Source organism: Aplidium turbinatum, chromosome 11 (assembly GCF_918807975.1).
Source record: "Aplidium turbinatum chromosome 11, kaAplTurb1.1, whole genome shotgun sequence".
NCBI classification, from domain to species: Eukaryota; Metazoa; Chordata; class Ascidiacea; order Aplousobranchia; family Polyclinidae; genus Aplidium; species Aplidium turbinatum.
Window position 1 is genome coordinate 18,503,547 of NC_137482.1, and position 27,096 is coordinate 18,530,642.

Below are 27,096 nucleotides of genomic sequence, written 5' to 3' on the forward strand. Positions count from 1 at the left end.
ATTCAAAAATAAAATTCCGAAAAATATATCGGGAAAATATTTTTATAGACGCTTAATTGAAGGCGTACATATACGTTAAAAACTCTATTTATTTTTAAATACGTAAGACATTTCCCCCATTTTTAAACCATTCTGCTTGCGTTTCCTTCGTCTGCCCCACCACGAGCTTGCCACCCCTGGAAAGGAAATTTAATTCTGAACACGATTCAAAAATAAAATTCCGAAAAATATATCGGGAAAATATTTTTATAGGCGCTTGATTGAAGGCGTCTATAAACGTTAAAATCTCTATTTTTAAATACGTAAGACATTTCCCCCATTTTTAAACCATTCTGCTCGCGTTTCCTTCGTCTGCCCCACCACGAGCTTGCCACCCCTGGAAAGGAAATTTAATTCTGAACACGATTCAAAAATAAAATTCCGAAAAATATATCGGGAAAATATTTTTATAGGCGCCTAATTGAAGGCGTTTATCAACGTTAAAATCTCTATTTATTTTTAAATACGTAAGACATTTCCCCCATTTTTAAACCATTCTGCTCGCGTTTCCTTCGTCTGCCCCACCACGAGCTTGCCATCCCTGGAAAGGAAATTTAATTCTGAACACGATTCAAAAATAAAATTCCGAAAAATATATCGGGAAAATATTTTTATAGACGCTTAATTGAAGGCGTGCATATACGTTAAAAACTCTATTTATTTTTAAATACATAAGACATTTCCCCCATTTTTAAACCACTCTGCTTGCGTTTCCTTCGTCTGCCCCACCACGAGCTTGCCATCCCTGGAAAGGAAATTTAATTCTGAACACGATTCAAAAATAAAATTCCGAAAAATATATCGGGAAAATATTTTTATAGACGCTTAATTGAAGGCGTACATATACGTTAAAAACTCTATTTATTTTTAAATACGTAAGACATTTCCCCCATTTTTAAACCATTCTGCTCGCGTTTCCTTCGTCTGCCACACCACGAGCTTGCCACTCCTGGAAAGGAAATTTAATTCTGAACACGATTCAAAAATAAAATTCCGAAAAATATTTCGGGAAAATATTTTTATAGGCGCCTAATTGAAGGCGTCTATAAACGTTAAAATCTCTATTTATTTTTAAATACATAAGACATTTCCCCCATTTTTAAACCATTCTGCTCGCGTTTCCTTCGTCTGCCCCACCACGAGCTTGCCACCCCTGGAAAGGAAATTTAATTCTGAACACGATTCAAAAATAAAATTCCGAAAAATATATCGGGAAAATATTTTTATAGGCGCCTAATTGAAGGCGTCTATATACGTTAAAAACTCTATTTATTTTTAAATACATAAGACATTTACCCCATTTTTAAACCATTCTGCTCGCGTTTCCTTCGTCTGCCCCACCACGAGCTTGCCATCCCTGGAAAGGAAATTTAATTCTGAACACGATTCAAAAATAAAATTCCGAAAAATATATCGGGAAAGTATTTTTATAGACGCCTAATTGAAGGCGTCTTTTAACGTTGAAATCTCTATTTGTTTTTAAATACGTAAGACATTTACCCCATTTTTAAACCATTCTGCTCGCGTTTCCTTCGTCTGCCCCACCACGAGCTTGCCACCCCTGGAAAGGAAATTTAATTCTGAACACGATTCAAAAATAAAATTCCGAAAAATATATCGGGAAAATATTTTTATAGACGCCTAATTGAAGGCGTTTATCAACGTTAAAATCTCTATTTGTTTTTAAATACGCAAGACATTTCCCCCATTTTTAAACCATTCTGCTCGCGTTTCCTTCGTCTGCCCCACCACGAGCTTGCCATCCCTGGAAAGGAAATTTAATTCTGAACACGATTCAAAAATAAAATTCCGAAAAATATATCGGGAAAGTATTTTTATAGTCGTTTTTGTGATGCTTACTTTTCTTGCCATATCACATATAGCAGTCTTAATAGATACGATTTTTTGTCTAACTTTTCGCAATTGCAGTTGCTTTATCTTTGACAAGTCGAGTTTTTTATTTAAATTTCTGTGTTCACTGTTCATTTGGCTATGGAAAAAATATAAGATTTGCTTTGATGTGGTAACGAGAAGTGATTTTATCAGCTTCCGAGTGTTGCTACTTTCATCGCATTGTTTATCGCGCAAATTTTTACGGATCATTTTTTTAGGCGGATCGCGCAGAATTATTCTGCCAGAATGATGGTGGTCTCAGCAGTGAGCAGACAAGCAAGAATCAAAGCAGCCGCCAGCCGGGCAATAAGTCAGCTAGCACAATACAAGAGTTGCCAGACTATGAAAAGGTCTTGAAGCCAAAATTATACAAAAAAAGAAAAATATTACATAAAAAGGTCAAATGGATATTTACCTGTTTCTATTAAAAAGAATAAATATGACTTGTAGCGGATTTTAATAAATTGTAGCAAAAACAATTCTTAATGTAGCCCGAAAAATAGAAAGGAGCCTATAAAATGACTGTAGCAGATGAGTTTTAATCCGCTACAGTAGTGACATCTGGCACCACTGGCTGGTTTAGAGGTGGATAGCAATAAGATGTCTATGGGTGGGTAGGCACTTTAACATTACCCACTAGTCGAAAAGGTACGCAATCATGCGTGACATGTTCATTCGCGATTCAGCTGATTTCAGTCATGTGACTCGACACGTGATATTCTGATCGAAAATTTTTGATAGAAAAAAATTTAACTGAATGCTTCACCACAACCACCGTTGCCTAATGGTTAGGGCAGAGGAGTAATAATTTCGATTTAGTGGGTTCGATTCCCACCCTCTGCTATTACTATTTTTTCTTCTGCAACTGAACTGAGTGCAAGAAGGATCTTAATGACTGCAATCAATGGAGTTTATAAGGAAAATTGTGACTAAAACACAAAGCAATTTCACATTGAAAAGCAGGCACTCTTCGACGAGTGGGTGATGTAAAAGTGCCTACCTAGAAGGTGAGCTGGTGAGCGCAGTCTTCTCTCTTCTGACTCGGCGCCAGCGTCACATTACAAGCAGAGTTGGAAGTAGGTCTAACGGCTAGTTGTCACTATTCGTTGCTTTCTGAATATCGAATGGTTATACCCATTTCTTTAAAAAATAAATATCGAATGCGCGTTTTTCACTGCTTTTTTATGCAAGCAACGAAATCAATATTTGTTTTTCACTAATCAGTATTTAGGAGAACTGCTGAATCATTTTTGGTGTTCACTTAGTCTACTTCGTCGTCAAAACGAATTTACGAGATTTAGTTTTCGGATTACTATCCGACCTGGTCCCCTTCCGGTTTGCGAACTTTAAAGGATTAAGGAAAATTTTGCGGCAACACAGTTCAGAAAAACCATGCCAGTGAGAGTCGACGTTAACAGTGTTGCCAACCTTGCAGTTTTTCCGCAAATTTGGGCTTGTTTTTTTCGTGATTGCGTGTTTTTTTGAGTTTGCAGATTGCTTGTTTTTGGGCTTGTTGTTTGGCCAGTCAAACTTTTTTATTTGTAGTGTTTGGAATAAATAATAATTTCCACAATGTTCATATATATTTGCTATTCAAATCTTGTGTTTGCTAATTTCGGGCGAAGAAGATTTCTAATTTACTGTAAACTTGTTAAAACTTTTAGGCTGTGGCTGTATTTACACTATAATATATAGTGTAATAATAGCTTCAATAACGTTGCCAGATAAGAAATTCTGCCCTAATTTGAGAAAAGTTTAAAGCTGTTGAAAACAAAAGCTTGTATTTTAAAAATTATTTTTAGTCCTGGTCAAAGATCAAAACCCTAACGTTACTCCTAACTCTAACCCTTACCTTAACCTTTCCTAACTTTAACTCTAACTCTGGCAACACCTGATTGCAACCAAGGCAACAAGTGTGTAAAAATAGCCACTTCGAAACTTTTAAACCTTTTTAAACCTTTGTAACCGTTTTGTGAAATATGGAATGGGTAAGAATTAACCAATAAGTGATATTTTTATTATTTCTGTTCTTAATGAAGTTAAACTGCTAGTTTTGTTTCATCTATGCTATTATATCACAAGGTAGATTCTACCTTGTAAAGTAAGCAACGATCATGCTTCTAAACGCGAAACTCAATCAATTGCATATGCTATTATAATTAGTAATTATTTATTATTTTAATTATTTTTAGTATTAATTGCTAATCATTGCTTTTTTTTAAGTATCGATAGCGGAAAGTCATTGCTTTTTTGGGCACTATCGAATAGTGAAATAGTCATTGCCTTTTGACTGACGACTTCCAACGCTGATTACAAGTACAAGTATAGAACATGTATTGAGCAATGGTAAATATGGTTTCATCTTGTAAGGTTACGATATATGAGAAATATTGATTATTATGCATTTTGAAGAGTAAATTAAAAAAAAAACAAATTTAAGACCAAATGTATAATTTCTAAGGCCAACAGACTCTGAAAGAAGCCAATAAATTCGAGGAATTTGGCCTTAACAAGGCTAATCTGGCAACTCTTGTCAATACCTCACAGAGGAAGCGATCTTAAAATTGCTTCCACAGATTAATTAAAAGAAACGTAAATCGCGCAAACTTTGCTCTGCTTTTTTCCTTTGTTTTTTACGTGTTTCTTCGTATAGCAAAAACGAGAGCAAGGGATGCGATACGAATCTCTGCTTCCGTAAGCTTCCAACTTTTTTAAAATTAAAACTGAGCTGAAATCATGCGGGGACATGAGTTAGAAGCTGTTTTAATTCGTATTCAGGTAAAGGAATTACAAAATCGTTTTACTGAAAAATACCATCTGCTCTTTTTTTCAATTTTGACAGGGGGAAGCAATGCTTCCCTTGCTTCCATTGAGGATACGCCCCTGGGACAAACAGTTTCATAAATGTAACACAAAAATAAATATACTTCATTACAACAAACTAGCTAATATTTTCAAAATTACACCAAATCTGTGATGGTGTAGAAGAACAAATTTTCTACACCAAGCCGTTTTAAATTGCACAATTTCTTTTCAAAATTGTTGTCTTAGAACACCATCTGACAACGCTGGTCACAACGGCGTTAAGTTTTCAAACTTCAAAGCGTTCTGCATTTTTGCCACATACCTTTATTGTTTCTCAGACAATTCATTGGTTTTTCGAGTGTTTACACAAATAAAATCATTCAAGAGCAATGTGGTGCATTTAATTGACTAAACCAGGGGTTCCCAACCGGGGTAGGCTACTCGTACCACTTGGAGGTACGAGATTAAACATCAAGGGGTAGTCTACGAAGATCCTTGGGCCACAAAGCAGCTTTTCAAACAGATTTCACAGTACAATTTTATTTTGGAATTGTAAATGCTATTATGCCATTACCGTCTTTGCTTTGAAAAAAGCAAATATCTACAAATAATTGTTGTTATTTAGTAGGCTAAGAAGCCTCATTGTCTCAGAACAGTGTTTTTTTACTTAGCCTACTGCTGCTGAAAATGGAAACCTTACTAATTTTCCTTGTCTTGATCAAATTGCAGATAACTTTTTGCAGCAAAATGTCAAAAATGAAATTATTTCCCATTTAAAGATGCTGGTTGATTCTTTCGATAGTTACTTTTTTGCTGGTGAATTGAACTATTTCCGGATTATAAATCCATTTCTTTTTTGATTTAACAAAAATGTCAGATGAGGATAGTTTGAAGAACATCATCGAAATGAAAAGCTGCCACAAATCAAAGTTAGAAGATTTTTGGTGTGTTGCTATGAATCTTTCCCAAGTCTTGCTATGAAAGCCATTAGCCTACAGTGTTAATTCTCTTCTCAACAACTTATTACTGTGAAAGTGGCTTTTCGACCATGACGTTTATCAAGAATAAGTGGAGAAATTGTCTGCAACTGGAAGATGATTTGCGTGTTGCCTTGATTAAAATCGAACCATCGTTTGAGCGAAATTTATCAATGAAGCAGCAACAAATATCTTACTGAGAAGTGACAAACAAAATAACCGACATTTTATTCAATTTGGTAATTTTTTCATTTTGTGTGAAAGATCGGTTTCACGTTTAATTGAGCTATAAAAGCAATGTAGCTTAATTTAGTAATATATACCTGAAAAATTTAATCAGATTTTTTTTAGGGTAGCCTACGAAGAATGCTATGACCTGACAAAGGGGTACGAACAGCAAAAAAGGTTGGGAATCCATGGACTAAACTGAAGCGAAGCTACGAGGTGTGAATTTTTTCTGAAATATATAGTATATCAGGGGTGTGGGGGAGGGAAGTCACCAGTCACTTACTGAAAAACGATGACGTTATTATCGTTTTTCGGTCACAATCAGAGTTTTGATCGTTTTTCATCTTTTAGTTGTCAGCTAAGTAGGAATTTGCTGTTTTTCTATCGACAGACTTAACTAATTTTAATGAAAAAAAACATTGTTATGCGTTTCTGCAGTGTTAAAATCTTTATCTTCGGTGGTTACGCGTCAATCGCATCCGTTGAGGAGAACATTGAAACTTTTTATTGCCACGATGGCGTTCTTGACTAATTATTTTGCCATACCGTCCTTATTTCTAAGATTTGTCCTTAGTTTGAACGGTAATATCTTGGAAAAAATTTTTGTCCCCTTATTTCTAAGAAATGTCCTTGTTTTTGATTTGAGTCCTTTATTTAGCCTTACTTTCATCAATTACAAACTGTTATCTTTTTTTTTTGAATAAGTTATATCAATAAGTGGGATAAGTACGTAGGCCTAAGTGGTAACAGACAAAAAGTGTCAATACGAGAAGAGTTACAGCAAGACTGGCAAAATGTTTTATTTGTGGGAAATATGATAAAGGAAAAGATTTAGTTGAGGATTGCGAAGAAAGTTTTTGTTATGGAATTGAAATAGTGACCAGCTTCTATTATTTGGATGATCAAAAAAATGGAAGCGGTGGATGCGAAGCAGATGTGACAAAATTGGCAAGGCTGGGTTGGGCAAAGTTCAGGGAAATGTTATATGGAAAAAAAGTGTTTATTAAAAATGAATGAGAAAGCCTATCGGAGTTGTGTGCGGTCTGCAATATTGTATGGCAGCGAAACATGGATATTAAGAGAGAGTAAACTGGCTATTGTGAAAAGAACTGAAAGGGCAATGGTGAGAGCAATGTGTGGAGTAAAAACCAGAAGGGAAAATAAGACTGAGGACTGAAAGATATGCTTGAGATGAGAGAGATTATTGAACAGTTTGCCAGGGCAAACAGAGTAAGATTGTATGGGCATGTACTAAAGAGGGACGAAGGAAGTTTTCTTTGAAACGCATTGACTTTGAAAGTAGATGGGAAGAGGAAACGGGAATGTCCTAAAAGAACATGGAAGGAACAAGTAAAGAATGAGGCAAACAAAGTCGGACTAAAGGAAGACGATACGACGGACAGAACGAGATGGAGAATAGGAGTGAAGGCAAGCGCTGCAAGGAAAGAATCGGCCACCCCCACTAGTGGGGACAAAACTGAAATTAGATGATGGTGGTATTGATTTGAAAAAGCGTCCAACGCATATCAACTGGACCCTGCTAAGAGATCAAACATTTGAATACGAGGAAATCAAGCGGCTGGCGAAGCAAACTGATCAGCCAATGGAATAAAGGATGAGTGTCTCGGCTGTTAATGCTCTGCTCAAGAAAATTTCCAGATGATGTGTTTCGCAAGGATGAACCTGAGCACAAGTGGATGAAGATCTTCACTGGAGACGACTTTTTTTCATTGCTCTGCAAGCTGAATAACATCATCTTCCTTCCGCTCAGTAATGCATTTGTGGAGCGATCGTTCTCTGTTGTTTCGGCTCAGTGGACCAAGAAAATAAACAGACTTAGTAAAATGACAGTCAAAGCCCAACACGAAGTAGGCCTAGGCTATTTTTTACAAACACGGAGTTGCCGGAAAAGCATATTTCTGGCAAAAAGTATGGAATGTGATCTGTCATGGCTCGTATAAATGCAAAAATTTGTTCAAAAAGTTTCATTCCGTATAAAAATTTAATTTTTTGGTTTTCCTTATTTTGGGGTCCATGTCGATGGCAACCCTGCATAGGGCTTTTCAAAGTGGAGTTCGAGACCCGCAAGGAGTCGGGGGTCGCGTATCGAACTTCAGGAGTCGCGGAGAGTAGACCTATACCAATTTTACACAAGGTAGGCTATATGCTGTATATTACGGTACTTTTCAGACATTTAATTCAAAACGCAGTTGTTAAAACTGGTACAATAGTTCAAAACATTATTCTTAACTGGGCTGTAGATTGTAAACATGTAAACACGCCAAGCCCTGGTAGTGGGACTTCATTAATTAACATATTATTATCATTTTTGTTACGCACAAAATTTTCTTTGCTTTGTGTTATGCTTAATTTTCAAGGAGTCCTCTTTCATGAACCTGGGTTGGTGTAATGTTTTTAGTTTCTTTTTTTCGTAAACATTCATTTGGTTCTTGCTTATACATAAAATCAGTTATTGAATTAATTACTTTCCTTCTTCGGTTGTCTTTCAGCCGTTGACAAAGTTCTTCTTCTTTTCTTTTGTCTGCAGATAAAAATCTTTCACTTTTCATTCGCCACCGAAAGTATTCACGATAAGCTGTATCGTTTTTATGCAAATACATCAAGTAAGAAGCAACTTCTGCCGGAGATTTAAAATCTTCGGTGTGTATATATGATCCAGCTGGAGCTAACTTTTGTATGTCTTCTCTTGATGGTCCCCAGACAACAGGAACTCTTTGCTTTCGTATAGCTTGTGTCCAAAATTTTTCAGTCACATAGTCTTTGCAATGCAAAGAATTTTCAAACGACAAGTAAAATTTATATGAATCGAGTCGTTTTGATGGCATTTTATTATATTCAGCAGAATTATTGAAGCACGCTCCGTATCGATCAACTTCCAACCCGGCATCGACGAGATCTTGAACATATTTCATTCTTACGATAGATCCCCACACAATGTCACAGTTACTTACGACCCAAATCTGAAAAGTAAAAAAATAGGTTTTTATTTATGACATTATGTTCATTAGAAGATGGAGTCTTCTAAAAGTCAATAAATGTTACCACGTAGTTGTGTAATGTGAATGTAGAATTCAAGATAAACTTTGCAAAGCAAAGCAAAGCACTTTCCACTGCAACCACTGAGTGCTGCATGTAATTGTAAACCAATCCGGCAGAATGCCAGTCAAACTAAAGTCACAAGACAACGAAAACACTATAGGCCTCTGTCTTTGAAGCAGATATATCAGTGACGTTATAGTCACGTTAGGTTTAGTGGTGACCTAAAGCGAACGTTACGTTAAAACGTCATTTCCACGTTTCATTCAATCCTACATGTAAAACGAATAATTTTATAGCCTACCAACGTTTTGGTGATGCCATTGTGACATGGATGAACACTATAGCATAGAATAAAACATGACGCAGTGACATAACACGAGCTTACATGTTTAAATTAAACAAAGCACATAAGGCAGGGCGCTTGAAGGGATAATTTAGACCCGGTTGCAATGAGATCCCAGGGGCCTCAAATCGGTTATTTATACCGTACCATGTAGGCTACGTAAGGGTCAATGGCCGTTTATAGCCTACTACGCTTTCATAAGATATCCATACATTAGAATAAAACATCCAATCTAATTCCCTGTTCACTTCTGACTGACCAACACAACAATAATATTTACCATTAACAGAATCGATAAGGTCACAATTCAGGATACTTGCAAAAAGTTCTTTGTACGGTAATAGAAATGTCTGTTAGGCTATAGGCTACACTCAACCATTGCAGTAGCCCAGATAATTTACATGGCGGTTGTTCACCAAATCTACATGATAGCATTTATTGAGAACAAATCGTTCTCAGGTTTGAGATTGTCTTATATTAAACTCTCATAATGACCACTAAAATATTTTGTGTTAACAGATTTTTTTCCAGTAACTTAATTTTCTCACGCATAACCTATGGAGTAATTATTGATAACCCAATGAAGTAGAAATCAACATGAATATTATGTGATGAAATCATTCAAAGTAGTATAGTTGTTATTAAAACATTCCCAATAGACAAACTAAAGAACACATCAATCCTAATGTACGGTACACGGGATAGTATTAGGCTATAACTTTTACATTTTCCCAGTGAACAAGTTATAGGCCTTTTATAAAAACATAAAGAAAATGTATAATTTGATAATGATAGGCTATAGCCACTAGCCAATGATGTACGCGCATACAAAAAATATTGACGCCGTCAGCGTAAACGCAAACGTTCAAAAAATCATACGCCGTATGCGTCAACGTAACTTGTAAAAACAGTTGGCGGCGTCAGCGCATACACTAGCGTAAACTCATTTTGTTTGCTAGGTGCCAAACATTCACACGGTATAAACCACTCGAAACAAACAAGTTTTATTTTGAATTTCCCCGAAGAAACACAAGCATCTGACTTTACGGCGAAAACTTTACGAAAACTTTACGGCGTAGCCTCAAGCGACAACTATTCAAAAAAAAATGCGGCGTAAGCGTTAGCGTAAACAAAAAGTCTACGGCGTAGAATTTGCGGCGTATACGTACGTCGTACATCCAGTGCTGTATTCGAGGGTATACGGCGGTATACGCAGTATACTCTCTGCTTTTTCGACCAACTTTAGTATACTCTCTGGTTTTCCAAAGAGAGCCAAAGCCTATGCTATCTTTACTGATTCTTGACAACTTCTAGATCCCAAATTTGTAAAGAGAATAAAGATGTAGATTCCTTTCGGCAGGTTGTTTGGAATGTAGGCCTATTGATAGAAAAATAAACAATTTTGTACCTCTCGTCCAATTTTGATGTTGATAATTCATGTTATGGTAGAATAAAGATTAGTATTTTGCTAGTTGTGTAGCCTATTATTTATAATTTTGGAAAATCTGACAGTATATCCTGTGCTTTTTTTTTTACTAATACAGCACTGCGTACATCTCTGCTACTAGCCTAGTGATGGTTTATGTACTAACAGGCATGTTGTAGGCTAGTTCAAATCCTTCGTTATAACAGGCCATTTCATGTTGAGGAAGGTGCCAGTTTGAGGCATTAAATTTAAACACCAAAAGAGTCATCATGAATCCAACAAGTCCTCACAGAAAAATCTGTAGCCTAACCAACAGGGTTTTTAATGAATGCAGTTTTAAGCTAGGTTATGTTCATTAGAACATGTGGCTGAGAGACAAACTAGTAGAAAAGAATCTGCAATATCTGGTATTTTTTGAAATGTTAAAGTACAATCAGCACTTTCCAATTTAGCCTAAGTGTGAAGTTTAGTTGTTGGTAGGCTATGCCGATTGGCTTCATATTTACAACTGCCATTCAAAAACGGCTCACCACTGGGACTGACTAATCAGCAGTCTAAGCCTTGAGCAGTGCCGCCAACCACACTTAATGAATGGGTACCAAATTGTTTCTAAATGGGGACTAAGTTAATCTCCCTTGGCAATTGACTAGGGGCGGATCTACCGGGTGGGCCTGATTGGTACAGGCCCACCCAGATTGACTGTGGGCCCACCAAAATCAGCTTCATGAAAAAAAAACAACATATGGATGTTTAACACCAGAACAATCAAGTGGCACTGAATTGCCTGTGGCATCACTATTTCACAACATGATACCACTTTAACAGCCCATAAACAATTTACACCAGTGCTTCTTAACCTTTATTTGTGGCGACCCAAATATTAAGGTTAAATTAATAGCGAAGATTTGGCGACCCTTTTATCAAAACTACGTTTCGCCAACGTTTTGTAAGAATGAAAAAATGAGCCACACTCATATAGGCTATATAACACGATTAAACATAACAACAAAAGGTCGAATTTAATTAATGTGAGCCTTAACTTTCTATTGTTTCAACAAGTTTGTCAAAATTTGGAACTGTTTTGCTCTCAGTGCCAATCTCATATCATCTTCAGGCTGAAGACAATTTCTCTCCTTTGTTTTGATGTGAGCAAGCGCAGAAAACCCGCTCTGACACAGGCAGGTAGTAACTTTTTTACCAAGCTATGCTTCTTGTATATCAAAAGTACCTTTACCTCCTTGCGCAGAGTTACAAATCTCTCCAGTACCGTACTTTGCCACGAGATAACCACCTCACATCACACAAGCACAGAATATGTTTGTATTCTGCATTAAAATCTTCGCATAATTTTGCGAAGATTTTATAATCTTCTTTTGGGAAGATTAAGTTTTGGTGTGGTTTTTGAAGCAATTAGCTGTTTCAATTAATTGTTGCAATTCCCTAGTCTAGTAGGCCTATATGTAGGCTACTGTTGTGTACACTTCACCGCAAATTGCGTGTGGCAAAACCGTCGGGTGAAACCTGCGGCGTAGTTTGAATAGTGGAAATTACGAAAACTAAAGTAGTGGTAGGCAGTTTTAACTTTGCTCAAGAGACATTATTTTTTATCACCACATCTTACAGCGACCCAGCCAAATGAAACGGCGACCCAGTTTTGGGTCGCGTCCCAGAGGTTGAGAAGCACTGATTTACACAAAGCTACATATGCAACTTTCCGCGAGGATTCGAAGAGTGACTTTGGTGACGTGCTCAAACTGACAGAAGAACTGATCGTAAACCATGAGATAACTAACTGGGACGTGGTTGCTTCTCATGAACGCAAGCTGCCTTCGAAGTTTCACAAGTCTGTTGTCACCACAATGCTAGGAAAAACGTCGGTTGTCAAGAGCAATGAGGATGGGAGCTGTGGAACTGTATTCTTGACAGGCAGATAACGGAGTTAAACTGCCGCTTTATGGACGACACGTAGGCCTATGGATTAATGATAGCACTGCAGCGGCCTCTTTCGCAACTGAATCTGCCACTTTTGGCGAAAAAACATTCTAAATGGCCCGTGTGCACTGTATGGCATTGAGATCGCAGATGCTGAACAATTGAACATGCCGTATTCATTCAACGCATCAGACGGAAAATGGATCGGGGAAAATTTCCTACTTTTCTAACCTTTCCTACTTAAAGGAAGTAGGCTACTGGACAGCTGCCCAGCTGACATTTTCCCGAATATAAACAGTGTTTTAAGGACTATCATAACACTGCCTTCCACGTCCTGCAGGGTTGAGAGACTTTTTTCCGCAAAAAACAGGATCCAAACGCGCTTGAGATCATCCATGCTGACTGGACGCCTTAACAACTTGAAACTTTTGTATTTTGAAAGACAACTCATTGACAGTTTGGATTATGATAACGTAATCAACTTTTTTAACTCGAAACCTATGAGACTTCGCCTTGTGTAGAAGATCCGGGAACACTAATTTTTTGTATACTGTCCGCTGTGGCATTATTGGTGAAGGCCCACCAAGATATTTCCTAGGCCCACCCATAAATTACGTTCTGAATCCGCCACTGCGAATTGACTATTAGACCGTATAGTCGTCTCGTTGTTTCCCTGTCGGTATGGGAACTTGTGTAACTTTTGCATTGTGTATATTACTTGCATATGTCAAACATGAACTATGTTCCTGACAAATAAAACATTGATTGATTGATCCCTTCACTGAAATGATAAACAGAGTACACTACCAAATTTGGCAACACTGGCCTTGATTAGCGAAAAACGCAATCTTACGCTCCACTGACTGGTGAGAACAGCATATTACGCTTCACTGATCAGCACCGCTCCGATTGGTCAAACTATTGTTGAATCTCGGTCTAGGTTTTTTTTTATGGTACCTTTTACAAAGTTGCAGCCCGGTAGCAATGAGATCCTAGGGGCCTCAAATCAGACACTTCTAAGGAATGCGCACTACATCTAAAGAATACGCGGTGGTTTTATCAAGTTCCCTGGCCTTTGGAAAAAGTTACGAGCACTTAAAATCGTCTCGGTCCCAGGTCTTAAGTAGCCTATAGCCATAGGTTAAGCTACACGTAAAACAACATGCAAATCAACGTGATTTTATTAACTGGTGTAATGTAGGGCCTAGGCTACTACAAAAAAATTTAACGTACCGGTAGTATTAAGTTTATGTTCATTTTCAAAGACTTACAGCAACTCGCTTTTTCAACGACAACATTTCTTCCAAATGCACGTTTTGTTTGTGCAACTGAGAAAATATTCCCTTGCCTATTTCGTAACGATTGAATATATCGGCATCTGTTCGATAACTCATGGTCCAGTTGATAAAACCTCCATCAAACTTAGCAAAACTGGTTCTTTGTTCGTAATCTGCGACATATGCAGGACTTTCCATTGTACGAAACACAAAGACCTGGTTTGGATCTCTGAAAATGTTCGTGTGAAAACTATAAAACATAACAATACAAAAACCTTGTTGGCTAAGTTTTTAATGTACTGCAAATTTAAAAGATTTTCATAGGGTGATAGACCGATCCATCGCCTAGCAACGCTCAGCCAATCAGAGCGAAGGAGAGCAAGCTATCTTTCCTAGCCCACAATCTAGCATTGCTTTTATGCAGTTTCCGTCACATTTATGCTGTGATTTTTTAAAAGTAGAATTTTCTTCTGCGGTACTTGCAGGTTTGACAGCAAATACCTATTTGAGATGTCTTAAAAAACTTAAAATCGGAAACCTGCTGCAAATAGTGCTTTCTAAGACACAGTTTAACTGGGTAGTTAGAGCCATGCAGTGTTATCAATGGTTTGAATAGTTGATCATATTTTTATAGAAGAAGTTATATAGCCTGGATGGTATGCTGTGCTGCAACTGCTACGTTGTTTGTTTGAGTTGTTACAATTCACTGGAGTGAAAAACTAATTTATAGGTCAAATCTTTTAAATGAAACCCATTTCTTAGCCTGCAAAGAGTCAAAGGGGCTGATTTTCCAAAGACAATTTCAAACATTATTCTTTGCATTCTTTGTATTTAATGGCACTTGTGGCATTTTACATCAAATAATCAAACAGGGTTTTAAATTGCACGTGACTTAAACCAGTATAATATGCAAACAATTCACTAACTGGAGAATTTAAAATGGATCTTACACTAAAAAATGACCCTTCTTGCAATTGTTGCAAAAGAAGAGATTGCGATTCATGTTGCATTTTTAGAGCACAAAGTTCTTCTTTCAAAGCTTGATTTTCAGTTATCAGCTTGCATGATTCTGCAATGAATAGCATAGCCTGTAAACTATGGTTGTTTAAATTCAATGGTTGTATATAAGATAAAAAAATGAACTGAAATATATAATACCAATGGTAGCCTAGTTGCCTACCAGTAGCCTAATTAATTCATACAAATCAAGAATAAACCATAGCCCAACCCATTGCAAAATGACTAAATGAGATGTTATGGATAATTATAACCTACTAGGCTATTGTTTTGTGCTTCTGAAATACTTTTTTGCTTCTTTTGTACATGGTCATCTCATTCACTGTTCATTGCATCATTATGCAATGCATAATGCAATGCATAATGCAATGCAATAATGCATCATGCAAGCTGATAACTGAAAATCAAGCTTTGAAAGAAGAACTGTATGCTCTAAAAATGCAACATGAATCGCAATCTCTTCTTTTGCTACAATTGCAAGAAGGGTCATTTTTTAGTGCAAGATCCATTTTAAATTCTCCTGTTAGTGAATTGTTTGCATATTATACTGGTTTAAGTCACGTGCAATTTAAAACCCTGTTTGATTTTATGATGCAAAATGCCACAAGTGCCATTAAATACAAAGAATGCAAAGAAAAATGTTTGAAATTGTCTTTGGAAAATCAGCCACTTTTGACTCTTTGCAGGCTAAGAAATGGGTTTCATTTAAAAGATTTGGCCTTTTGATTAATTTTTCACTCCAGTGAATTGTAACAACTCAAACAAACAACGTAGCAGTTGCAGCACAGCACACCATCCAGGCTATATAATTTCTTCTATAAAAATATGATCAACTATTTAAACCATTGATAACACTGCATGGCTCTAACTACCCAGTTAAACTGTGTCTTAGAAAGCACTATTTGCAGCAGGTTTCCGATTTTAAGTTTTTTAAGACATCTCAAATAGGTATTTGCTGTCAAACCTGCAAGTACCGCAGAAGAAAATTCTACTTTTAAAAAATCACAGCATAAATGTGACGGAAACTGCATAAAAGCAATGCTAGATTGTGGGCTAGGAAAGATAGCTTGCTCTCCTTCGCTCTGATTGGCTGAGCGTTGCTAGGCGATGGATCGGTCTTTTTTTTTTTTTTTTTTTTGTTCTTTCGCACAACAATTTCCGCTATTTTTCCATAAGGCTTTGTTACTGCTTACTTCTCTGTGCTATTATGATTATTGTGAGTTGTTTAGGTTATTGCTATCATTTATTTAAAATCCTTCTTTTATTTACTGAAAGAAGTGAAAAAGTATATAGAATAGTAAAAACTCTTGCTGTGGAGACAAGACTGATTTTAATAAATATCAATCGTTAGGGAATAGCGTGTTGTCAGGCGGTTGATCATTTTATAAAGCTTGGTAATAGAAGGGGTAAAGCCCTCGGCCGCGTGGCTAAATGGCGACAATGTCTGCACGACGCTCGGAAGAAAGTCGGTTCGACCGAGGTTCGACACAGCTCCAGTGATGACTTTGTCTCTGAGATATTTTTAAAAATATCGATCTTTGCTTTTGACTCTTTGGTACATAATTGGTATTGGTATAAAAAAGCAAAAAAAAGCAAACTCTCTCCCGAAACTATATTATCATATCAGCAACAAGAGAGGTATTCCTGTAAACCAGCTCAGAAACATAGAGCGCTGCGGAAGAAAACTAGTCAAATTGAGATTGGACAAACGATATTTTGAAACATGCTTAAATTTAAAAATATGCCCAGAATTTTTGAAATTTAAACCGCCACGATTAAGTGTTTATAAAAAGCCGGATGAACTCTATCAAATCATTGTAACCAGAAAGTTAAAAGAAATTAGCCGGGAATTGCGCATTGTGGAAAGCAAATATGAGGAAAACAAGAGACAGACGCTAGCAGCACTCAGTTTCTTTCAGAAAACATGTTTAATATCTTTGTTGTCAGAACAATTTAAAGTCTTTGCAAAACAAACTCTTGATGTTCACCAAAAAAAGCTCACCAACCTCTGGCGACGACAGCGAAACAAATCTCCTAATTGTATTATAAATTTGAGTAGCAAGAAACTCAGTCTATTGGAAGAAGACGCTTTGCGGTTTGGATTAGACCATCACATTTTGCCGAAAAAAGTTCAAATTGACAGCATAAAAACGAACATGGAACAATTAATTTACTCGGCAAGGAAAGAAAAAGAAATCACGCTTGACGATGAATCTAAGGATGAAATTAAGTTTATGGTTAAAGGGGTATTAAAGGAAAAACCTGACTTGGCGATTTTCCACGTTCTTTGTGTTTAACATGCTACCATAAAACGATTTTCAATAAAATTTTGCCCCATTGCGGTCTGACCACCATTGTGGGCGTGCTTTTGTCAGAGCTTTCAAAACGAGATTGGCCTGAGCAACGAAGCGTGCGACTGTAAATAACGTCATAAAGTCTACGTCATAAAGTCTAGCAATCAACCGATCACGCAATAATTGTTACTGCGGGCGATTTGACTGTAGGCTATGTATGTATTTACATCAAAACAGCACATTTTAACATCAAAACAGCAGACAGTTTGCTCAAAACATCAGATTGGTAACGTGGCTTTTGTTATTGCTGGACTTTATGACGTATTCTTGAGCTGTGTTTGCACGTTTTGGTCATTTTGAAAAAAATGAAAATAAATGAAACACTGGACTTTGGGCCTTGCCAGCGCCATTGAAAACAAATTTTTTTGGGTAATTGTTTTTGAAATGTATTCTTGAATGTTCAGTTTACTCATTTTAATGCTTAATTCCGGTTTGAAATTTTCCTTTAGTATGCCTTTAAACGATTCATGTCTGATGCAAAACGTGCTTGCTCGTCAAAACGAAATCAAATAATACACCGAACTCTGAACACTCTATCAAAAAATAAAGACATCAAGATCTGTAAATTTGATAAAGGAAAAGGGACAGCAATTTTAAACACCTCGGATTACTATCTGAAACTGGACTTTATAGTCAATGATAAATCGAAGTTTGAACGTATTTCAGACAGCGGCAAATCACATCCCATCATTTCAAAAGAAAAGTCAATTGCGTACTACATCCGTAAGTACTTTAAAGACTTCGACAAACAATTGATAACAAAACTGATTCCATCGGGCAGTAACCCCGGTAAATTATACGGCTTGGTAAAAGTGCACAAGGAAGGTAACCCTCTTCGGCCTGTTGTTTTTATGATAGGCTCTCCGGAATATGAACTGGCAAAATTCTTAGATAGCATGATTAAACCGTACATTCCAAATTCGTATATGCTTAACTCCACAAGTCATTTTTTAGAAAAACTAAAAGATTATTCTCCGTCTTCTGGACAGATGATGGTCAGTTTTGATGTTAAATCTCTGTTTACGAACGTACCTTTGAAAGAGACTGTTAACATCATTGCTGACTACATTTATTCGGAAACAAAACCAACTCAATTACCTTTCAAGCGTGACGTATTTGTCAAGTTAATGAATTTAGCTACCGAAGGCATATTTATGTATAAAAACCAATTGTTTAAACAAATTGACGGTGTGGCCATGGGATCTCCATTGGGCCCTACTATTGCTAATTTTTTTCTGGCACATTTGGAAACAAAATTATTTGAAAAACATCTAGCATTTCACCCGAAGTTGTTCTTACGTTACATTGATGACATTTTTGCGGTATTCAATAAAGAAACCTCATGTGAAACCTTTTTAGATATGCTGAACTCTCAACATAAAAACATTAAATTTACAATCGAAAAAGCACGTGAAACCCTTCCTTTTTTGGACGTTGAAATTAAAATTAATGCCACTGGATTTGATACTTGGGTTTGGCGCAAACCAACTCATACTGGTTTGTTTTTGAACTTTGATGCATTCTGCCCATTGAAATGGAAGTCTGGTTTGATCTTGTGCCTATTAGCTCGGGCTAAAATGATTTGCTGCAATGATGCTCTTTTTAATATTGAAATAGAGAAATTGAAACAAATGTTTTATAATAATGGTTATCCAAAATTGTACTTTGAGAAAATATTGAATCGTTTTATCTCTGAGAATTCCAACCAAAAAGAAAAGGCTGAAAATGAGTTAAATGTGAAGCATTGCTTGTCCATTCCGTTTGTGGGAAAAGAATCCAAAACGTTTGCTCGTAAAATCGGACAGTTTATGAAAAATAAATTTGATGTGGACGTTTTTCCTGTTTATAAAACATTTAAAATTAGTTCGTATTTTCAACTAAAGTCCCAGACGCCTTCGTCTCTCTGCTCAAATGTCGTATATTGTTTTACATGTCCGTGTGATTCGGCATTGACGTACATCGGTATGTCCACCAGACATTTGACCACGAGAGTACGGGAGCATCTGAACTTTAGAGACTTAAAGAAAAGTGCCATCAAGGACCATATCATGGATTGTTCTTTTTGCACAGATCAAAAATTCTCTGCTGACTCATTTAAAATTTTACGCAAAGGCAAATCCCAATTTGACATAAAAATATCTAGTCTTAACAATGACATGTGGCGAAATTGCTTCATAGAAACTTCTTCTTTTACACAACAGGCCAGACACTAATCCTAAGCCAAGAATGTAGATCTAAACAAAAATAATAAAGCATCTACCTGTAATGTTTCCAAGGCATGACTTCGTTATCAAGCGCCGTGTAATGAAAGACAACAGCTTTTGCGTCTTTCAATTTCGATCTGTCATGCGTGACTGTACAATCTCCCCAGTTGCCATCCGAAAATCCACCATCTACACCCCAGTCCTTTCGCCAGTACAAAATGTAGCTTCATGATCCAAAAGCAATGAAATAAGTTTTCATTTAATAAAATGTTTTGGATGTTTTCGGTTAAATGAAATTAGATGAAATAAAAAAGCTGTTTTTGTTTGTGACAAAATTGAAATTACAAGATGCAAAATTTATTTATTTAAACCATCGATTGTTTCATATACAATCTCAAGATAGGCTACATTTTTTATGATAGACTGCTTTTTTCAGTCAGCAATAAAAAACAAACAGACATTTTAAAGCCTGTTGTAAAATTCGAAATGTTGTAATTTTCATCTTTCAGTTGATATAACTTCATTTGAAAAATTAAATCTATTTACAGAATTTTGTTCCAATTTCTTATCAATCCAAGATCAATTCTTTTACTTTTATTTGATTGCTTTGTTTTGAAAGTATAAAACTTAATAGCCTACTCAACGCCAAAGAAGGCTTTTCAACCTACTTTCTATCTTCGATTTTTGAGACGGTGTAGTTCGTTGCAGATGCTCTAGAACTGAAATAAGAAAATATTATTTAACTTCGTCGTCAGCACAGGAGCAGATCTAACCAGTAGCCTTATAGGAGGTGATTTTCACAAAATACAATAATGTGTAGGTTTACATCAGGGATATTTTGACACTACGGGATGCGAAACTCGAAAGCTGCCCGTCCAACTGAAGAGCTAATTATGCTGTCTGCATTGTATTGAACAATGCCGTGTTACTGCATGGGAATGTTTGTTTTGCACTGGCTGTTTTCACTTGATCGTTTCATTAAGTGGTATTTGTAGGGATGGAGGAACCATTTTAAAAGTAGGTGGGCCCAAAGGCGTAGCAGTCAAAGTTAATGAAACTTCTGGGGGGCTTCGCCCTCCAGACCCCCCATAACATTATTGCATTCCTTCTAGCCTACTTCAAATCGTTTATGCATTGTGTTTTCTAGATTGCCTTTTCTGCCAACCAGCAAAAAATTTCCGTTTTTAGGCCCGATTTAGCCAAACAAATTACAAAATTGTTAAATTGCTCTATAGCACTCTACAAAATATGGCGATGTAGCCTACACACAAATAAAAAGGTAAAATACACACACAGTTATAGGCTAATACCAACCTGGGAAAAACAATCTGCAGCATTATACAATAGGCCTACGTGCATGCACTGCATAATATGTAATGTTATCATTGTTTCAACCTTAGAGAACAATTAGATTGATTTATAGATTACTCCACCAATCACACGCAAGCACACCCACACGTGCTGCCCATCAACAGTTGGGCTCAACAGAAAAGTTTGAAGATTAGATCTCATCATTCATAGGCCAACAAAAATTTTTTTTTAAAGGCACGGCGTGTGAGAGTCATTTTAGGGTATTTCGAGGCCCCTGATTCCGAAAATGCACTTGCTTTTTTTCGAATTGGCTCTAGTTTTTGAGATAGCCTACAGCAAAAACATTTTTTTTGCAATTTTGAGCCGCTATAGATTTAACGTCATGTCGTTTATTACATAGACAAAACTGAAAGTAACCCCAGGCACATTTCTGAGTTTCATAAACGCTATTTGGAACCAATCACGTTAATTACAACGCAAACAAACGGCTATTTAACGTTTACTGGCCTAGTAACTATCAAAATACGACGTGAAGCAAGCCTTAGGATACAATATTAAGATGTAGAATATATAACTTGTGCTTTGCGTTAATTTGTTGACTTCAACAGTATCAGACTTACTAACTAAGCTACTATAAGTACAAACAACAAAATACATACATTGTTTTGCTTAACAAACTAGACGAATAAGCAAAACAAAGCCATCGATGAACAAACGCAATTCTTTATTATGGTAGGCCTACTATAGGCTACTGAGCGGAGCAACACCCATCAAGGTACGAAGGCCATTTATATAATTACAGAATACAAAGTTGTGTTCTTCAATAAAGTAGCTGCTTAGAATTTTATCCTTGCTTCGGAAGAACGTAATCTTGGTTCGAAATTCAATTCCTGGTAGTTTCGAAAATTCGAAAAAACTAAGTGTATTTTTAGAATCAGGGGCTCTGAAATACTCTACATTGACTCTCACCTTTTGTGCCAAAATTTTTTTGTTGGCCTGTGTAATCAAACTAGTGTGTTTGAGTGAAGAGCTTTTTTTGGAACTCCTTCTCTAATTTGCCGTTTTCGCTACCTTTTCAAAGACATTTGGCTTTCAAAAGTGGGTGGGCCAGGCCCACCCAGAAAATAACGTAGGTGGGCCCAGGCCCGCGAGGCCCACGTGGTTCCTCCATCCCTGGGTATTTGTTATGTTTTTGACAAAAGTATTAATATTTCATAAGTTTATTGCCTATTACACAAAAAATTTGTATGGAGAACGGACAAAAAAAACGACCATTGCCGTATTGGGCATTAACTTGGCGAGCATGTACACAAAAAAATAATGCACATCAATATTATTGGACAATTAGATATTAGGCTATAACTACAAATTGTAACCACAATCAAGTGATAACATAAATTTAAATATTCGCAGTTTTACGTGAACCATCACTCGTAAGCTTGCGAACTGTTCGAGCCATCTTCGTTGGTTCCTTGCGCCTTCAAACGTTTTAGCTAATTTTTGGCGAAACAATACGAAGTTTTTACTATCAATTCAAAGTTATAGTGGCCTATGGGACAAGCTTCATCAGCCTGCAAACCGAATGACGTCTCTGCGGCATCAGCTCGAACAAACGCAGAGCGTGGGTTTGGTAAAGTGAACATTTTCATAGAATAAACGTTTGAATGTATATGGTAATAGTCGTTGTTTTTCTTATTTTGTCCGTTCTCCATGTAACTTTATTATGTAATAGGCAATAAACTCATGAAGTATTAATACTTTTCTAAAAAAACATAGCAAATACTACTTTCATGAAACGATCAAGTGAAAACAGCCAGTGCAAAACACATTCTCATGCAGTAACACGGCATTGCGCAATACGATGTAGACAGCATAGTTAACCTTTCAGTTGGATCAATGGACGGCAGATTTTGAGTTTCGCATCCCGTAGTGTCAAGATATTCCTGATTTACCTTAACCTGACCTTGCAAATACATTGTCAATAAAGTTACTTTTCTTTGTTTTAGAGAGGATCAGCGATCCGCCACTGCATCCGCATCATCACCTTAACTTGCACCAACATCGTGCAAATCAAACTTTGCAATCAGTACCGTATTCTAAACTGTAAATTAATGTGTTAAAAATGTGAGTTTGCAAACGCTAAATCAATGTAAAAATGACGGATTCTGCTGTCTGGTGACAACCGGATAGATTAGAAGAATTAGGTGCAGCAATCGTAAACATGGAGTATTGGAGTAACCACTTAATTGTGACGATTGAATCTTCATCTAAAGATTATGAGGACAGAATATGCAACAGCCAATACGCATGTAGACTTTTCGATTTTAGAAGATCAGTTAAAGGGTAAAAAATATCCTCGATTGTAAGATCCGGACGATTTAAAACAACGAAAAAATGTGTCCATGTACTGTTTTACTAGTTTAGCTTTCATCAAAGCCAAATAGAAAATAAATCAATGCATTTGTTGAGTTCCATTAAGGATAAGGGATCTCCTGACGCGAAGCAGCAGGCTAGCGATTCTCCATCAAGTATCAGTTCAGAGTTCAGTATTTTTTGTTAAAAATGGATGGAGAATCAGCAAAGCCCTATTTATGGCATATACGTTTCGCTCTACTAGTGTAGAGCATCATTAGTGCCTTATTCAAATAGAATCAAATAATTCAAAATAAATAATCAAATAATTCTGTTTGAATGAGACACTAATGATGCTCTACACTAGTAGAGCGAAATGCATATGCCATACTGTAAATAGGGCTCTGCTGATTCTCCAGCCATATTTAATAAAAAATACTGAACTCAGAAATAAATCATTAGGCCTAGCCTACTGTATTTTTTCAATAGAAATAGTTGTTAAATCGTATTTGGATGCATGGCGATATTTATTGCTTGTGATAATTGTACTCAACTATATACCACTCATAAAGATCGGAATGACCACATCGTATTAAGGTAAAAATCTATTAGATCCAACTACAATTTCCTGTGTAACTGAGCCTCAAAAATTGGACCATTTTCTTGCGTTTTCTTAGTTTAACTATCCAAGAGACTTTAAGAAAACCAGCATATGACTGACTGAAATCTGATTTATGATCTTAATAATTGATTATATTAATTTTTTTAAATTTATGGAACGTCATCATGATTACGCCTTCAGTTACTTTGGGTTTTGTATACGGTAGTCAACGTTGTTATTATAAGTTCTATAACTTGGGGTACCAAACACTGGGATATCTGGCCCCTCTTGTTTGGCATCTAAAGGTTTATCAATAAGGCAACCATCAGTCAATTATAAAATGAAAAATATTTTGCCTTATTTAAAGTTTGTGAATCGTCTCCACGTTAATTTCCAACAGGAGCCTAGCAACTAGCTTTAAGTCAACCGTTCAACAAAAAATATGTTGACTATATACAGTACACTAGTCTCATCTAGCAGATGCTTCAACTTTTCAAGTGTTACCTTACTGTGGCTGCATATAAATGATATCGGCAAACTTAAAACGTTTTTGCCGAGCCAGTGATAAGGTTTGATAAATCATTTAAAGTCAAAGGTGAGAGAGTCGGACATCCGCCTGCCTCGTCCGCTTCGATCGCTCAGTTAGTTTATGCACTAAGAATCTGCGAAATCAAGCAGCTCTGGTTCGACTCCACGGGTCTGCGTTTGAGCAACGCACTTTAAAAACATCGATCCATTTAGCGGCATCTAGTGGATGAAATAAATCACAGACAACACTTCAATTAGTGGAAACTTTCCTCTGTCAAACTCGGTCACCGGCAGGATAGTTTAAAGTCCTACATTTTACAAAAGATGCCAAATTAAACCATTCTTATTAAAACCAATTAGGGTGTGCTTTAAGTTGTCTCACGAAAGTTGGTGATTCACTTTAATCTTAGAAAGTTAATGCTAAATTGAACTTACCCATTTTTTGCAGGTGCGTATTGCATTTTGTTTTTCTTTAACAGTATGGCATGCTCCATAAGGTATATGGAAATACAAATCAGAATCACACCACAACATAATTTCATTAAATGATTACCTTTGTACAATTGGCACACATTCGTCTTCATGTTTCAGCAGAAGTGCGACTATAAAATAAAAGCGTAACGCAACAGCAACTGTAGCCTAAGTATGTTGAGCCACCTGTTAAAACCTGCATGTTAACAATATGATTGTATTTTGTAAGATAAGTCGGGTAATAATGTGGTGATATCACAAATCTGATACAGAAATTAAAAATGAGCTCTGCCGCTAAAAGATCTTAGTAGTTGTAGAGCGACATCAAAATTAATAAAACCTTACCATTATCATTATTATCTAAGCAAACCTTTGGTTACACTTCTGTTTAGAACAGCGGTTCTTAACCTTTTGCCTTGTCGGCACCACCTTGAAATTACCAACCAGTTCTCACACCCCCTCTTAGGATTGGCTGAAAAGTAATAGTCGCCTACAGTTCCAAATTTTTGTTGAAACCTGGTAAAGCTTCATACGCTACATTATAACAAGCCTTGATACAGTAATTCAGCATCCCCGCACCGCCTAGGCACAGGTCTTGCACCTCTTAGTAGTGCGAGCACCTTTGGTTAAGAACCCCTGGTTTAGAACCTTAGACTCATCCTTTGCTGATTATTTGTAGGCTATGGTATGGCTAGTTTCAAACCTTTAAGACCACCGCAAGAGCTTGCAATAATAATCATGCACTAGTCAATAAACTTAAGCTATCTTCGCGTACTGATTCAATTTTTGTTGCGGCTGGTTTCATTACAATTCACAACGGATAATGTCTAAAATTTCGGACACGCTCACCTAAAACCTACTGTTGCCTGTGTGCAACTGGATGAGTTGACTCATACATGATGATTGATGATGGCTCTTACATAATGGTTCATGCCATTGCATGAACCACTGGATGTAAAAAGCTTCTTTTAAATCTTTTCACAACTTTGCGTTTCTTCGTCCTGGAATCGGTGCTACTCCTTTATTGAACCAGTAGCCCGTAGTAGCATCACTTATTTAACCCCTTTGTTCCCTCTTTACTCTTCCTTTTCTACAGTATCTAGTGAATCACCTACTGGGCTGCTCCAGTGCTGAGTCTTTCTACTGCGATTACAAGCATAGTTTCGCGCTTCACATCACAACTTATTACTATCAATAGCACTTGATCGAAATTGACTGAAGACCGCGCGACAAGCCATAAGATCAAATTACAAACGAATTTACAATTCAATTAGATTACCGTACTGTACTGTATACTTTCTTTTCATGTTTTTACGTTTCAAATTTCTCATTCTGTTGCTCATTGGCAGCCCTTTCTTAGAAACCACTCTTGGTTTATATTGATGCAACGTCTATAAAGAGTAGCTAAGTCATAAATCAATGTGAAAAAAACTAACCTTCTGACCACGCTGAAAGCTGGTTATTTCTAAGCCGACCGTATTTTGAATTGTTTTCTCTAAATCGCTTGCACCATGCATTTGATGCCCTTGGTACAACTTCAAGTCTTCAACAGGAAAGGAATCATTTCCCAGTAAAATCTGTAATTTTTGCAATGATTTAACATCTGCAGACGGAATAAGAATGCAGACTACTTTTTTAAGCAAAAGTAAATTTTGCATTTTTCATTCACATTATTTTTTCTTTCGTGGAACAGCAATGATGGCCTTGGTCTGCATGATGCATTGTATGAAAAAGAACAAAGAACAGTTTATGATATCATGACCATTGAGAGGATATTTTAGCCCTGGTACCAATGAGATCCTTGGGCCGACTCAAGACATTTATAAGAAAAACACACTATATCCAAAGAATACACTGTTATTTCTTCATATTTCTGGGCCCTATGAAAAAGTTTCGACCCTTTGAAAAGGTTTCAATATTTGAAAATAAATGTCATAATAAAGTTAAGTTTGGGGATGAAATTGCCCTGCCAGTGTCCTGTTTCATGAACTAAAAGTAGACGTTTTTATATTAACTTAGTGTAGGTAGTTGTATGTGTCTCAATTTTAATTTACCTAAATTTAATCAATTAAACGTAGCCTACTTTTGCTACGGTCACGTGAAGACGTAGGTGCTGTCTGGCAGTGAAACTACTGCCGGCTCCAGCCACCACACACGACGGCCCGTCGTAGGTCCACCATTTCGCATTACGAAAGTTAAGTATGTCTCCCTGGCTCGCTCCGCCATTCTAAAATTTTGAAACTTACGGATTAACTTTTAGTGCAATAGAACAGGCCAA

At 36.7% G+C, this 27,096-nt stretch overlaps 1 protein-coding gene across 1 annotated transcript; it reads right to left on the minus strand.

Annotated features, from left to right (window-relative positions):
- Positions 1-8,125: 8,125 nt before the first annotated feature.
- Positions 8,126-24,905, minus strand: LOC145779938 (4-galactosyl-N-acetylglucosaminide 3-alpha-L-fucosyltransferase FUT6-like). Its single transcript, XM_082591626.1, has 5 exons — positions 24,783-24,905; positions 20,224-20,274; positions 19,612-19,779; positions 13,975-14,209; positions 8,126-8,923 (listed from the first exon to the last, which is right to left on the minus strand). The coding sequence occupies exons 1-5, from the start codon at positions 24,887-24,889 to the stop codon at positions 8,309-8,311; spliced, it is 1,176 nt and encodes a 391-aa protein (XP_082447752.1). The 5' UTR covers positions 24,890-24,905; the 3' UTR covers positions 8,126-8,308.
- Positions 24,906-27,096: the final 2,191 nt, after the last annotated feature.

Bases quoted from the DNA above. Each gene is read 5' to 3' on its own strand.
- LOC145779938 (XM_082591626.1), bottom strand. From the start codon at position 24,889: ATGAAATTATGTTGTGGTGTGATTCTGATTTGTATTTCCATATACCTT. The intron at 20,275-24,782 runs GTAAGTTCAATT...TTCTTATTTCAG, and splicing joins TACGCACCTGCAAAAAATGG to TTCTAGAGCATCTGCAACGA. The intron at 14,210-19,611 runs GTAGATGCTTTA...GAACATTTTCAG, and splicing joins ATGCCTTGGAAACATTACAG to AGATCCAAACCAGGTCTTTG.